General features: G+C 33.6%; 1 protein-coding gene across 10 annotated transcripts in view; it reads right to left on the reverse strand.

The window, feature by feature from the left end:
- Positions 1 to 3,600: 3,600 nt before the first annotated feature.
- GULP1 (GULP PTB domain containing engulfment adaptor 1) overlaps positions 3,601 to 16,352 on the reverse strand; it is a 311,569-nt gene continuing 298,817 nt past the window's right edge. For all 10 annotated transcript variants that reach the window (XM_051848376.2, XM_051848368.2, XM_070070491.1 and 7 more), the window contains 2 exons: positions 11,700 to 11,794; positions 3,601 to 5,606 (listed from right to left, as the gene is read on the reverse strand). In XM_051848376.2, coding sequence (XP_051704336.1) covers positions 5,535 to 5,606; positions 11,700 to 11,794 — 167 coding nt within the window. In that variant the 3' untranslated portion in view covers positions 3,601 to 5,534. The remainder of the gene's footprint in view (positions 5,607 to 11,699; positions 11,795 to 16,352) is intronic.

Consider the following 16,352-nt stretch of genomic DNA (forward strand, 5'->3'; position numbering starts at 1 on the left):
TAAATAAAAGTTAAAAAAAAAAGTTGGAAACTGAAAACTCAATATAGGTCACCAATGTGGGTGACAGGTACCACATTACTTGAGTGATCATTGCTTCTTCATCTCATTGGTTGAGTCATCACTGATGCCTCACAGCATCTGTATTAGCAGAAAGCTGGAGTCAGATGCCAGAACCTGGAAGTAAACCCAGGTACCCCATTATGGGATGCAGCCATGTTAATCTACATCTTAACTGCCAGACTAAACCCCCAGGACTAAAAATCCAAATGCATGGGGCAGGTATTGTGGCACAGAGGATTAAGCTGTCACCAGGGATGCCCATTCCCATTATCAGAGTGCTGATGTGAGTCCCAGCTACTCCACTTCTGATACACCCTGCTGCTAATATTCCTGCGAGAGCGCAGATGATGACCCAAATACGTGGATTCTTGCCTTCTGAGTAGGAGGTCTGGATGAAGTTCCAAGATCCTGGCTGCAACCTGGCCCAGCCTTGGCTGCTGTGGGCATTTGGGGAGCAAACCAGTGGACGGGATGCAAGATCTTTGTCAATCTCTCTCCCTTTCCCACCACCCTGTTGCTTTTCAAGTAGATGAGAACAAGTAAACATTTTAAAAAATGAATGTTTCCAAATGTCTGGAGTTGCCCACATAAAAGAGTTCAGCTCAATGAACCTTGAGGGTGCTTCTCAGTGAATGCCTGAAATATGGATAAGATAGATAAGGCAGAGTCTTACAAATTTTTGTGAGTTACTTTGGTAGTATTAACTGACATAAAATTCAGTGTTAGTGATACAGAAATAAGGAATTAATCTATTTCAATTTATTATGTAATGTCAGGAAAATGAGGCAGCTTTTAAAATTAATTACTTTTTAAGTATTTCATCCTTTCTGCATTATTGAATCATGATTTTGGAAATCATGTTGCTGAGAATCTGTGAAGCAGAGTGGAAAGAATGAATCCAGAGCAAGACATCTTGGAGCAGTAGCTTAAACCTCCACCTGTGATACCAGCAACCCATATGAGCCCTGCTTCATTTCCTCATTGCTCCACTTCTGATCCAGCTCCCTGCTAAAGGCCTGGGAAAGCAGCAGAAAATGGACCAAGTATTTCAGTCTCTGTACCCATGTGGGAGACCCTAAAGAAACTCCTGGCTCCTGGCTTCAGATGGGCTTAGGTGTGGCCATTGCAGCCATTTGGGGGAGTGAACCAGACCTTTCTCTCTGTCTTTCCCTTTCTGTCTGTAACTCTACATCTCAAACAAATAAATCTTCAGGGGCCGACACCCGGGTCTTTATGCACCTGCACCCAAAATTTTTTATTTGAAGGGCAGAAGCAGAGAGAGAGGTCTTCCATCTGCTGGTTCACTCCCCAGATGGCCACAATGGCCAGAGCTGCGCAGATAAAAAACCAGGAGCCAGGAGCTTCTTCTGGGTCTCCCACATGGGTGCAGGGGCCCAAGGACTTGGGCTATCCTCTTACTGCTTTCCCAGGCCATAGCAGAGAACTGGATCAGAAGTGGAGCAGCAGGGACTTGAGCCAGAGCCCATATGGGATGCTGGCACTGCAGGTGGCGGCTTTACTCACTACACCACAGGACTGCCACTAATATAATTTTATGATATGGTACACTAAAATCTACTGAATGTGATAAAATGTTCATGTTTCCATTTGACTTTTGTTCATAATCCTTGTGGCCATTTGGGGAGCGACCAAGTGAACAGAAGACTTGTCTCTCTCTCTCTCTCTCTCTCTCTCTCTCTCTCTGTAACTCTGCCTCTCAAATAAATAAACAAATATTTTTAAAAAATAATACCTGTTTTCATAAAAATTCACTTGAAAGCAATAGGAAAGAAGACCATAAGTGATTTTAGGAGGTAACATCCATGCTGTAATAAGGAATTTTATTGGATGACTTCTACAGAAAATATGCCCTTTTAAGGAGGAATGCTAGAATTGAGTTACCTTGGATCTTAACCACTTAAGATGGAAATATGACAAGCTTATAGAATTAAAATTTGTGTCAAATTTATTATATGGACATTGGAGGGAGAAGTTCTTGAAAGAGTTGTCTGAGATTAGATAGGAAGCAGAAGACACTTCCTGTATGAGATACAGGGGTCCAGGCTCATCTAACAGCTTGTTAGCTTCCTAAAAAGGGTGCAGTTTAGGTGGAGTGTAAGATTTTATTGTCAAAACTGAGTCCAGGGTTCTTTAAGTAATTTAATAGTGACTGAAACTCATAAGTAAATGTATAAGGGAATATTTCAAAATAAAAATATTAATAGCCAGTTTTATTCATGTGTTACACCAAGGAACATCAAAAATAGTAAAAACGGTGTGTTGTAAGATGCAACATCTCGTCTGTCAAATTCTACCTATGATGAGTTTTCATAGTATGATTAATTATTTTGAAAAATATTCAAACCCAAAAAAAGATAAAAGTAGAAACAGAAATTTTTTGCCATTGGATAAGTAACATTACACTATCCAGTGAGAAATGCCCAAATTTCAATAGTTACATATAAATGTTCCCAGAGAAGTTTTTGTCCCTATAGTACTTAAATATTTCTTGGTTTTCATTGATTACCTCACATACTTTCTTTACTTTTCCTTTATGACAATAAATTAAGTGAAGGTAAAGATATTATCCGTTTAATATTTGTAAATAAACATATGGGAGGTTTTATTATCTACTAATACATTATTTATATAAAATGAGCAACCTATAAAGTTTATTAAATGAATCAGTGAATTGCTCATTGGTGGGCAAAGGATGTGCATGAGATCCTGTATCGGAACCGGCACTGTGGCATAGCTGGTAAAGCCGTCGCGTGCAGGGACGGCATCCCATTTGGGTGCCGGTTCAAGTCCCGGCTGCTCCACTTCCAATCCAGCTCTTTGCTGTGGCCTGGGAAAGCAGTAGAAGATGCTTGGGCCCCTGTACCCTCATGGGAGGTATGGAAGAAGCTCCTGGCTCCTGGCTTCGGATTGGCGCAGCTCCAGCCGTTGCCACCATTTGGAGAGTGAACCTGCAGATGGAAGAGCTCTCTCTCTCTCTGCCTCTGTCTCTCTGTAACTCTGCTTTCAAATAAATAAATAAATCTTGAGAGAGAGAGAGAGAGAGAGAGAGAGAGACTCTGTATCTCTAAAACACATCATGTTTTAAATAGTTTCAAATCTTTCTCATGATTACACAATTAGCCACAACTCAAATCCCATTATCAAGTCCACCTTTCTAAGACTATCAGCTAAGACATCCTTTGTAGGTATTCCTAGCAAAAAAAGGTACGCAATTTTGAAAGTGATATTTACATCAGACCACTATTGACCCAAATGCTTCTGGTGAAAAGAACTAAACCATGACCTTTTGCATCAGTAGAATCAAGTCTGCTGTTTTCACAACTGAATAGTATGTGTTCAGAAAGTCAAATGTGTGTGGGCTGTAAGAAATGAAGTCTAGGGAAAAGGCTCTTCTCTCTTCTGCTTCTCCTTTTCTTCATCCTGCCTTCCCTACCTCTCAGCTTCCCCTGACTCCCTTCTCTTCCCAGTTACAATTTTTCAATAGGAAAATTTGTCATGGAGTAAGATTCAGAATGTGACTTAATCAGATATTATTTAATGAGATTATGCAATTTATTTAAAATCATTTATTCTCAGCAAAATCAAACATATCATTGAGTTTACAAAGAAATACAATTTTTAGCCAGATCTTCATAAAAATCCACTGGTGGAATAAATGTTCATAATTAAGGACCAATTATGTACTATTTAATCATGCCAGTAGCATAACTGATTACCATTAAAAATTGGTAAAGTAACATATCTTAAATGTGCAAATATCTCAGTACTCTATTGTGTTACCATTGATAATAAATGGTCACTACATTTATAGCTATTACATAAAGCTTTTAAAGTACAATAAAAATACAAATTCTATTTGTTAAAAAAAAGCCATTTATATGGCTTCTAAACATCCTCATTATACAAATTCCAAAATACTATATGACAAACAAAACTATAAAGACTCTCCTTTATGAAACATGTACTACCCTCTATAAAGGAACAACGTAATAGATAACAGAAAACAAGAAGGCTTATATATATCAGGACATTATGGAGATACATACAAATATAATATTGCATAAGCATGTATGATTTCTGTTCCTACTGAAAATGTACTTTAAAAAATCAATGCAGAAAAAATGTACTTTTAACACTTGAAGAAAATTCTGATGAGAGAAAGAAAAACTGATTTTCCAGGGCTACTCCCAATCTAAACCCACATTTTCATTGATTAATTTTTGTCTTAGAATGTGATAGATAAAATTAGACATTTTGCGACTAAGTTTTGTTGCAATGCATAAAATTCACTTTGTTAAATAATGGGCAAATAATCTGTTTCAAAAATTTTAAAGTCAATGTTCATAAGCACATCCAGAATGAGATGCCATAGAATTTAATTGCTCATATGCAAGGCCAAACTTAGCAACAGCCTGATTTTTGTGAAAGATGAGATTCTAACTTCAACAGAATAAAACAAATTAAATTTGTTAAATAATTTATAAATCATATAGAATAGTTGCTACATGGATTTTTAAAATATCAAAACTAATGGGCACCATAAAATAAACTTTGAAGAGAAAATATTTTTATTGAAGCAAAAAATATGAGACAGATGGTCCTTTTTTAATGAGGATAAATATGCTTGGTAAAGTGTATGTGAATAATAGACATTGCATGTAAAGGCAGCATATATTCCAAATTTTTTTTTTAGGAAATATCAGATAAGATGATGTTTAGGTGTTATAGTAATGTAACTTATCTCTCTATAAATGAAATTATGGTTTTCTGTAAATAGCAAATTTTCTGCTTTTTCCATTCTTTATGTAAAACAAAATATTTAGAGTATAACTAATAATAATAAACTAGCATTATTACCTTGTATTTACTAATAAATACTCTAAATGTATTTGGTTTAATAATTATTGGAATTTATAGTCCTGTTACTTTACCTGCTAAAGATCTGGTGGCATTATTTCAAAGTTTACATTTCCAAATACGTGAATAATATTATATTTATAATGACCTCTCTCTGATGAATGGAAACATGGCTAGAAAATACAGTGTATTTATTTGGCCATGTAAAACTCTTCTGAATTTTAAAAGGTATTATTAATGTATGGCTTTTGGGAAATCAATAGTAAGCTAGCAGACTAGAGAATTAACACAGATTTCAAGGTGCTAATTATTTAGAACTCCAACACAAAGTCAGAAACTTGGATTTGTCTTTCAATTATAAATCCATCTACCACCGAAGCAAACAGGAATGTCAAACTATGATATACCTTACAGTAACTTGTTTTGAAAATAAAAGTTACAGGTCAACAAAAATGTTGGAAATTTTACTGAAATAATTGTCAAAATATATTCAAAAATATATTGGCACATGTATAATACCTGTCATAAAGTAATAATGAATGATATATATGTATATAAACAAATTTAACATGAGTCAGGATCTTTTATTCTTGACATCAGCACCTGCTGTCTAACGGGTCCAGACAAAATACTGTGCCTTCAAGAGTTAGTCCCATTTTGAACCCCTCCTGTAAAACAGAATAAAATAATTAAAATAAGAAATGCTCATGCCAAAATACAGTGAAATCAGTACTTTAGACTATGAACAAAAATTGGAAGCTTCTTGCTTTGATCAACTGAGAAATAAATATACATCAAATGTTGGCTTGCCAAATTTTATATGGGTTCTTTTATAGGGCTTTGGTAGTTCATTTATACCATTAACATTTTAATGTTTTAAATATGTATGAGGTAGGCATATGTGTGAGACAGAAGAAAAAGGCAATACATGCAGTTATATGATTTTAAGATTTCAACACTGCTTTTTCAGTAAAGCTTATTTTGATGTCATCCTACTGCAGCTAAAATTGTGGGTTTAAAGATTATTTTTAATTGAAATATTTTAAGATAATTAGACCTCAAATTAATGAGAAGTCCAAGGTAGCTTGGTAATTTTCATCTTTTCTTCTTGGCCACCGGTGTCCAAAAACTGAGTAAAATATTCTTCATACATCCACCGCCATGGACTACACTGATCAAGCTGCAAACCATTTGGCCATGGAGAAAATCTCCTCTGCTAGTCCTGCTGCTGCTTTTGGTGGACTGTCTGCCTTGACTCCTTCTCCACTTAACACAATTTAGAAGTTAAGCTGCCTGTGATTTATGGGGCACATAAGCATATAATCCATGAAAATATTGTGCTTTCCCCTAAGGTTTTAAGTAAAAAAACAAACAAACAAAAAAATGGTGGCCAAGGAGTATGTCCTCTACTCTAAGCTCTTCTTTTGAGCACACTGCGCCACCTCTGGTCTTACCATTTCCCCTCAGCCCCAGAATGCCCTTTCTTGTAAATCTGCGCACACTACAAAGAGATTTTCATCATATTGTACTGATCCATAGAGTTCGAGGTCCTATGTTTGGTTTCCTTGTAGAAGTCGTTTTGAAGTGACCAAAATGACTTCCATTAAGAATGGGTATCTAAAAGTATATCTCTTTGTACAAATCCAATGTAAACATTATCTTATATTCTCAAAGAAAGCAGCAGTTATAACTGTAAAGCACTTTGTTATTGATATTCAGAGAATACTCTTCATTATATTGATAGTTAAAGTTAGACTAACTAACAAGGTCATCCCTGTAAATGATTTTCCAAACTCTTTCAGTACTTGGAATGCAAATTATATTCAGTTGGGTGAAGATCAGACTACTTACCATTATTTTTTAAAAACCTATTCTTATCACAAAAAGAAGTATTTTGCCATATTTATGCATTGTTTTCAATTAGCTTTCAAATATTTAAAAAGTAAGTACTTAAAAAATATTTTAAATAAACTTATCTCTTAAAATAGTTTATCTGAGGAACAGTATTGTATCATCTTTTGGCATATCATGAAATAAAGATAAATGATAGTTATAGAAATATAGCAATAGATAATTACTTTTTGAAAGGTTTGATACCTACAATGTTTTTACCTTTTATGAGGTCTTTCTGAAATTAAACCAGTATCACTTCAATTACACTGAAAATACTATTTGATATCAATCAAAGTCAAATAGATTTGAATCACTATTTTCATAACCAATTGTTTATCACTTTCAACAATTTCTCCATGGTGATTTTAAAAGGATATTCTCAAATCCTCGTAGGTTAACCTTATCATCTCAATTAACAGATAATTACAAGGCTCAATGGTTTTCTTTTCTCCAAAAATAGAATTTCCCATATATTTTCTGACCTTCTTTCATCAGTCACAGATTGGGAATCATGGTTTAGTAAATGCTGAATTATTTAAAGCTCTCTACATCCTAATCACACATTAATATCAGTCAAAAGAATGGTTTCATTGCATGCTTTTTATATGAAATATTTTGCTCAGACTATCTTATTTTGAAATAGAAAATCATATGAAAGGAGGAAAAAATATTCAAATGTAAAAATGTTTAACATGTTGAGGTTTACTCTTCAAAATATTCTTTTTCCAATTTATAGGTTTTTTTCAATTGTTTAATGATAATATAAATAACTATGTGGTATATATATACAACTTTCTTATTCATGTAATGTATTATATATACTACATATTATTTTTATCTTAATATTTTGACCATAGCAGAACTTTCTACATAATTCTGAGTTCCCATAAAGCAATTTATTATGACTACATAATATTCTATTAATTTTTGTAATAATTTGTTTTCCGTGATTTACAGTCATGAATAAGGTTGACTGGATATTATTGTGTACAGACATTCAACACAGTCATACATATTTTCTCCTCAGAATACTTTTAAAGATTTTGACATCAAATAAAAATGCAAGTATTCATAACAAATTACCCTCTAATGTGACTCCATAAACTGACACTGGCCTAGCAAAGTTTTTGAATGCTCTTTCATCACATTTCACTTGTACTCATTATTAGTAAGAAAACAAAACCATTATTTTTCCATGTTGAAAGTGCATTTACCGTCCTTTATTTAATGTTTATGCGTACTTTTACTGGCCACAAAATATCTACATATGTGTTATCTACCAGTTACCTTCTTTTGGGAACTATAATTTTTATCTGTTGTTCATTTAGCTTCCCAATCACATACATATACTTGCTTTCATTTTATGTTTATGTGATGTATTTATGCATATTTAAAGCGAAAATTTCAAAGAATATAAGAAGACTATAGATGTACATTTTTATTTTCCTTACAAAATTTTCTCTCCAATATAAAAATTTCAGGAGTATTCATTGAATTCCAAACACTTAAAACTGTCTAAAGCTTCTGAATTTTGAGTATTTGCTGTTTCAGCTGTACATTGAACTTCTGAATTATTAAGCACTTTGTTCTTTTATCCTTCGTTGAATTGCCATGCTTTTTTAAATGTGTTTAATTGTTGTACTCACAAGGTACACTTTTGAACTATCAATATTATTTCATTGATTTGTGTGCCAATATCATGTACCCAGTAGTATAAGTAATATCTAATGAAATAACTACGTTATGATTTCAAATAAATATCTAACTCTAATGAAATATGACTTAAGGTTTCTGCTTGAATTCTTACATGCAGGAGACATGGCTGTAAATTCAACCTTCACAATTCAGTTCCCTTAGGAGCTGCTAAAGTCACAATTATCCGTAATTAAAAGAGTAAAACCAAAGATTTCACTAGGTTCATTAACTCAATGTGGTGTACACATCCATTATTCTATATTAAGTTCTTATATGTTATACAAAGATAAAAGTAGTAGCCAAATATGTGCATGGGATTAATTAGGCAAGGAAGATTAATTAAGAAAGTCATTACAACTTTAGATAAAGAAGTATTATTACAATTTAGTTAAAGTGACCTTAAAGTAAATCTTAGACTAAAAGAAACAGACAAGCAATAAAGTATACAATGAAACAGTGACTAAATCACTGGGAAGACAACCTTTTAAATTGTGAGTTATGAAACCTAAAAACACGACTCATAACCAGACACATCCATGTGAAACTTCCATTTGAATATTTATTTAAAGCATGCAAATATTAAGGTTTTAGCTTTTGAAAGGTGTAAGTTGTCTAAAATTATTACGAAAATAATATACCAACCATCTCTGGCGCTACCCACCATGAAAGCAGAAAAGAATAAGAAAGACATTAAGAAAATATTAGAAATGGCAGAAATAAAAACATCACAGTTTAACATTATTTGACTACCATTACACTAAATTGTCCCAATACAGCATTTTCCAAACCTTGTTCCTGCAAAACTCTGGATATAGTTGTTAGTTTTATTTTATTTTAGTATATAGAACGTTTTTCAATTTTTTGAGAACTTAAAAAATTTCACATAACTCTCGAGAACAAGAGCTACCACATCAGTGTCCATTACTCTCAAGTAGTACACACCTAGTTAGTAAAACTAATAAAAAATCTTTTGTCATCTGAAATGCAGCATTTACTTAAACATCATGCATTATAGAAGTAAATATTTCATAGTCTTTGAAACATAGAAAAGAGGTGGAAGAATCAGGCTATCCAACAGAAAAACGAGAAAATCCACAGAGGTTTGATATAGTGATTTTAGTTTCAGCCAAATGACATCATCTATACTGTTATGTGACAGTTCTTAATTTAAATGTTATTGATGGTGTAATGGTGCTTTTATTATTTATAATTTATGAATTAATAATTGCATAATAACTATGAAGATGCATTCTTTATAACATTTTAGTAAATATTAAGACATGTTATGGCAATTTAAGTTAATGGTAAGCATCCACATTTACTAGAAGGGATTTTAGTGCATAAAATGCAATGCTCTCTGTCTATTCATGTATCTGTTCTACATTATGCTCTTACTTTTTCCACTTGTCTGTACACTTGTTTTTGTACTAGTCCTTTCTTTTTTTTTTTTTTTTTTTTTTTTTTTTTTTTTTTTTTTTTGACAGGCAGAGTGGACAGTGAGAGAGAGAGACAGAGAGAAAGGTCTTCCTTTTGCCGTTGGTTCACCCTCCAATGGCCGCCGCGGCTGGCGCGCTGCGGCCGGCGCACCGCGCTGATCCGATGGCAGGAGCCAGGAGCCAGGTGCTTTTCCTGGTCTCCCATGGGGTGCAGGGCCCAAGCACCTGGGCCATCCTCCACTGCACTCCCTGGCCACAGCAGAGGGCTGGCCTGGAAGAGGGGCAACCGGGACAGAATCCGGCGCCCCGACCGGGACTAGAACCCGGTGTGCCGGCGCCGCTAGGCGGAGGATTAGCCTAGTGAGCCGCGGCGCCGGCCCTAGTCCTTTCTGAAAATGAAAATTGAGTTTCAATTTTTGTGACAAGTAGTTTTTTTGTAATGTACACCCTAGTGTATATGAGCAACTAAATTATGACCTATACATCACAGCTAATTAGACAACTTCAAATGCATTCGTAACTTTTGACCATTCATGTAAGTTTTGCGATTCTTGATTTAAGTATATTTCTATAATTTATGTGCATTTATCTGTATTTGTGTTAACCAATTTTTACTTTAATTATTAAGATTCAAAAATTAAATTATATTAAAGAAAATTTTAAAAAATATTTTCACATAAAAGGGAATTATGAATCAGCTAACTTAAAGAAACAGTGTTTTAATTTATTCTTCAAAAACTTTAAGAACTGTATTAAACAATTCAGTTTTTCTAATACAAGCATGTTATATCTAGAACAATAAAGAAATTCACCTAAAACCTAAAAAGATAAGATGGCTCAACTGTTGCAGTTCAAAAGGAGTGGAAGAGTATTACATTATCTTTTCAGATAAGTATTTATCAGTGTCAGATCAGAGTTCATGCAGTCACTGTTTTTCTAGGAACTGAATCATAAACAGTGAATGTATTACCCCAGGACTAGTAACCAGATGGACCTCTTCTGCTTTATTTTAGTGTCTTCACTGACTTTTCTGAAGCAACTTCATATAATTAAGAAAAATATGATATAGCAGCTTCATCAAATTGTAAGGCGAAAATACAGAGAGAAGTCTTTATGGTACTGGTATAAGACTATTTGTTAAATCAGGGCCCACTGTGTAAGTTTTTTAAACTCAATTTCTCCAAACTTCTAAAACAATTTAGAAGTCAAAGATAAGAGGGAAAGTGAAAAGAAAGCCCAACTGGTCCACATTCCTAAACAAATTGTCATTGAGTGTCTGTTTTTTTCAATAAGAACCCAGAAATTATGAACTTTTGCTACAATGCTTCCTTTCAGAGAGAATGATTTTACTCTTACAACGATTTTCCCTCATCTACCCATTTGCCATTTTGAAATTTGTCATCATTAAGACTCAGGTCAAATCTTAAAAATCCAGTGCAATAACCCTTTGATTGCTGGATTTCAAAATAATGAGTATTAGAATTCATGTAACAGTATCAAAAATTAACCAAGTATTGCCATTGTAAATTAAATAGTTTAAAAAACATAATTTTCATCCTTAGCATAACAGGAATGTTTCTAGCACTAAATATACATTTTATTTCAAAGTAACTTTTTATTCAAGTTGTTGCAGTGAAACCAATTCAAGGAAAGGGTAATTTAGGAAAATAAGATACTCTTTGCCCCAGATTAAAAAATAAATCAATAAATCTTTATTGACTAATCTAAAACAGTCACCTGCATCTCATCTAATTTTGATTGAATATCTGGAGGAAAATCCCCTGCTCCACAGTTAAACGGGTCAAAAGGTTCTGCTCCAAACAGGTCTCGTTCTAGAAAGAAGAAAACAATTTAGTGAATGACCTGGGAAGTGTTATAATAGAGTGAGTTAATTTCAAAGGCAAGATTATATAAATAGTACAGTCATGATCAAATAAGCCACTATTCTCACTCACACTCCATGTTGGATTTTCTTAAACTTAGACTAAATACTAACAAGGAAGCAAAATCCATTTTATAATATTAAAAACTATTTGATTACAAAGCGTTATTATCCAGAACGATTTCTGTGTCTTCAATAGACTAATATCAAATTACCAGATATCTGGTAATATACCACAATAACTACATTTTATTGAAGCAATTTAAATTTACTAAAATTAATTAACTATTCATTGAGACATTCCTAAATCAATTTATTAACACCTTACAACACAATGGCAAAGCAATATGGAGGAATGAGTGGATCAGTAAGTGGTTTTACTTAATACTTCATATCCAGAAAAAAACTTAAGGCATTACATCTGCAGTATGAAATCCTTTCTCTTTCCTAGATAACAACGAGACAGTTCTTTAAAACTGACTTAAATCTCCCAAAAAACTTACTTTTGAAAAGTAGGAATAGAGTGTCAAAAAAGGCTTCTGTACATTATGTTCTAAAGTATGCACTGCTTTATCTACTAAAGAAGTATCTAAGTCACAATTGATGTCAGTAAGAAAGTCTATGACCTATTATAGGATTTAAAATTTTAGAAAACTATTTTCCTCTGAATCAATTAAACTGTAACCTTAAGTGGGAACAATTACATTTTATATATTCAGAAAATTTGGCATTTTCTAAATTCAACACTTTAAAAAATAAAATTTAAGTTACTTTTACCACATTCTCTAAACTCACTCCATGGCTCCCATTATGAAGGATTTTTGTGCTTTTATATTTTCAGATCCTTGCATTAAATAATTTTAGAAAGGCAAAATGCTTAGAAATTCCTGGTATCGGTAATTACCGTATGAATAAGAGGGATATGTAACTTATTATCCAAGCAAGGATGATTTCATAAGTGAAAGGAGCACTTCTAGTTGTTATACTGGCACAAAAGCTGTAAATTGGGACTATCATAAACAAATGGGAATTTATTGTTATCACCTATAAAAATATAAATTTATAGTTATTACTACTGCTGTTATTTACTTCTTTCAGTCTGATAGACCTCAAGCCATAAATCCAGGTTAAAGAATAGAGATTTTCTTTGGAGAACTGCCCTGGTTACCACTATGCCAGAAGCATATTGAATGCTGTTCACATAGTAGGTGTTTGTCAAAAGGAAGTGAATTGAAGTATGTTATCACAAAAATTAAAAGAAAAAAAGAAAGGAAGCAATGGAGAGGGAAGGAAATATCATTAAATGCTTAGAATTTTATCTATGAAATCCATGAAATCTGTCCTTTTTACATTAATAGAAAAAGAAATGAAAGACTTAAGAGGAAGATTGCTGATCAGGAAGATTTTCATTACACGAATTTTCTCAAATTGGGACTCAAGACTCCCTGGAGATTCCAGATGGGTTTAAAAGGCTCCCTTACATTCCTGAGATGCAATGGGAAATTGGGTATGAGTTGGCCTGGTGTGTTCTTCTGTGAAGAGGTTTCCTGACTTTCATCAAATTCTCAAGGATTTGTGACCACCCCCTCCAAGTTAAGAAGCAACCATACTATACAATTAGTAAGATATCAATGCCACCCATAGTCATAAACATCACAGAACTCTTTAGTGTATTTTGCTTAGCTCAAAGGGATCTAAAATTCATAAGAAAAAAATCATACAAATTTAATTACCAAGAATAAAGATGTTACGTAGTTACTAATATTAAAAGCAGTTGGTCTAATAGAGGAGTAAAATAAAAAAAGCTAATAGGAAGTACTCTACTTATTCTTTACTTTATTCAGAAAAAAAAATATGGGATTCATATAATATGTCACTTTTTTTTTTTTTTTTAATTTTTGACAGGCAGAGTGGACAGTGAGAGAGAGAGACAGAGAGAAAGGTCTTCCTTTGCCGTTGGTTCACCCTCCAATGGCCGCCGCGGCCGGCGCGCTGTGGTCGGTGCATCACGCTGATCTGAAGCCAGGAGCCAGGTGCTTCTCCTGGTCTCCCATGCGGGTGCAGGGCCCAAGCACTTGGGCCATCCTCCACTACACTCCTGGGCCATAGCAGAGAGCTGGCCTGGAAGGGGGGCAACTGGGACAGAATCCGGTGCCCTGACAGGGACTAGAACCCGGTGTGCTGGCGCGGCAAGGCAGAGGATTAGCCTAGTGAGCCACGGCACCGGCCACACATTTTGTTTTTCAATAGAGTAAAATAGTGGAGAAAAGGCCAAGTCATTCCTTCATGGAATTTACAGTCATCAGGCAATACAGTTATTAAATCAACTAAATTTGACGCATAGTCCAAGGGGAGAATACATTCAACAGAGGTGAGAGATGAGATCAAAATTCTGTTCTGGAGAAACTATTTGGATTCTCAGGCACTAAGAACAAAAACAAAAGGAGCAACTTTGTAGATTTTTCGCTTCTGCATACTTAATAAATAATGAAATGATATAAATGAATACAATTAAAAGGTCACTCAAAGGCAAACATGTACTACTAAAACTTCACTAACTTAGAATTTCAGGTAATATACCAATTAAAACTTAAACATGTTCTTCAATGGTGAGTACAGATGCTGATCTATATCATATCTACATAATCTCTATGTGTCTGCCTATTAAGCCTAGTAAGCTTTGATACTCAAGAATATATACATGTTTTAAAAGGTATTATTTAATTTTCTTATTAATACATTCCTTAAGGGCTGTAAATGTGGCACAGCAGGTTTGAAACCCAGCTGCTCTCTTCTGATCCAGCAACTTGCTAATGTGCCCATGAAAACAGCAGAAGAATGGCCTAGGTTCTTGTGTCCCTGCTGCCACATGGGAGACCTGGATGGATTTCCTGGCTCCTGGCTTCAGCCTGGCACAGCCTGGGTCATTGCTCCAATCTGGTGCTTGAACAGTGAGTGGAAGATCTCTCCCTAGCTCTCTGTCACTCTGCATTTTGAATAAATAAATCTTAAAAAAATAAGTTCTTGAAACCCTTTGACCATTTCTGACTAGTCTTTCCAAAGTCACTTCCAACTTACCAATGTCTAAAACAGAATTTGTTCTTCCACACTTTTCTAGAGGTGGCTGACTCTGTTTACATTTTATCTAGAATCCTGAATTATAATTTACTTTGAAATTATAATTAGCATCCTGATAGATTACTCCTATGAAATATCTTCAAATCTGCTAACTTTCCTCAATTCATTTTTGACTTCTTTGTGTATACACTGTGAAATTATATTTCAAATTCCAGCATGTTAGAACTCTATTGTAAATCATATGAAATATAATTATTAATAAATTTTACTATTTTGAATATTGTAATACTATAAATCGCTAAAAGTACAGATTTTAATTCTTATCACAAAAGAATAATAAATGAGTGAGCTAATGCATTGATTAGTTAGCTTGATGTAACCATTTCACAATACATAATATACTGAAACACCCAATAATATAAAAAAAAGCTCGGAAATATTTAGAATACTTTCTAAAAATGTAAGTGTATCTCTGATACTGTTAAAGTAACAAATGTATTACTTAAGGCATGAGCAATAAGATTATTCAACATAGCTCTACACAAAGAAAGTGAACTTTCAGATGGCTTCAACAAGTGCATTCCAAATTTTTACATGATACCTGGCTATATCAGTAAAATATTTTTATCTAGAAAACATTTTCAGCATGTAATCTGAGTATAGAGAATGTGTAAAATAAACAATTATTTAATAAGTAAATAAGTGAATCAATAATAAGGTCCAAGAAAGTGAGACAGGAGTAAAGGAAGAGATGCAGGAACACACTTACGAGCAAAAATACTCATCATTGGATCCTGATCTGGTAATATTTTCTAAAACCTACCATGACTTATAATTATAGATATGTCCTTGAAAATATACTTTGTCACAAAGTATATTCAGAGACTCTAAAAATACATTTCAACTTAATGTAAAGAATTAAAATACTTTTATTTACTGATTTTTGAAGGCTCAAGAGTTATTAATTAGTATTTACAAGTTAGTCCTCTAAAATGCTTTGAATATGTATTATGGGCAGTATTTGTGAAGTTTTGGGGTGGGGGAACAAGTGAACTGCAGGCTCTGCATTAAGTAAAAATTTCAGAATTGAATTTGTAAGGTCTTAATGTGCGGAAATGTCAATAAAGCACAATATGTAGAACTCTTGCTTTTTTCAGTCTCTCTTTGGGCAAAGTGACTGTTTCATGGCCACTGGGAACTATTATTTCAGCTTCTGAAAGGGAGATCAAAATTCATTCAGAAAATAAGCATCTGCTAGATGCTTCCTAATTTATCAAAAACAAAATTTGATGTTCCTTCCAGATATATAAGAAATAGAGCAGAAAAGCTTTTTATGCAATTTACAAAAAGCTTGATAATTATTTTTATACCATTTCAGATATCAAAAAATCTTCAGATCAAGTTAACAGAAATCACAGAATTAATACAAT

The sequence above is a fragment of the Oryctolagus cuniculus genome, chromosome 3 (assembly GCF_964237555.1).
Source record: "Oryctolagus cuniculus chromosome 3, mOryCun1.1, whole genome shotgun sequence".
NCBI classification, from domain to species: domain Eukaryota; kingdom Metazoa; phylum Chordata; class Mammalia; order Lagomorpha; family Leporidae; genus Oryctolagus; species Oryctolagus cuniculus.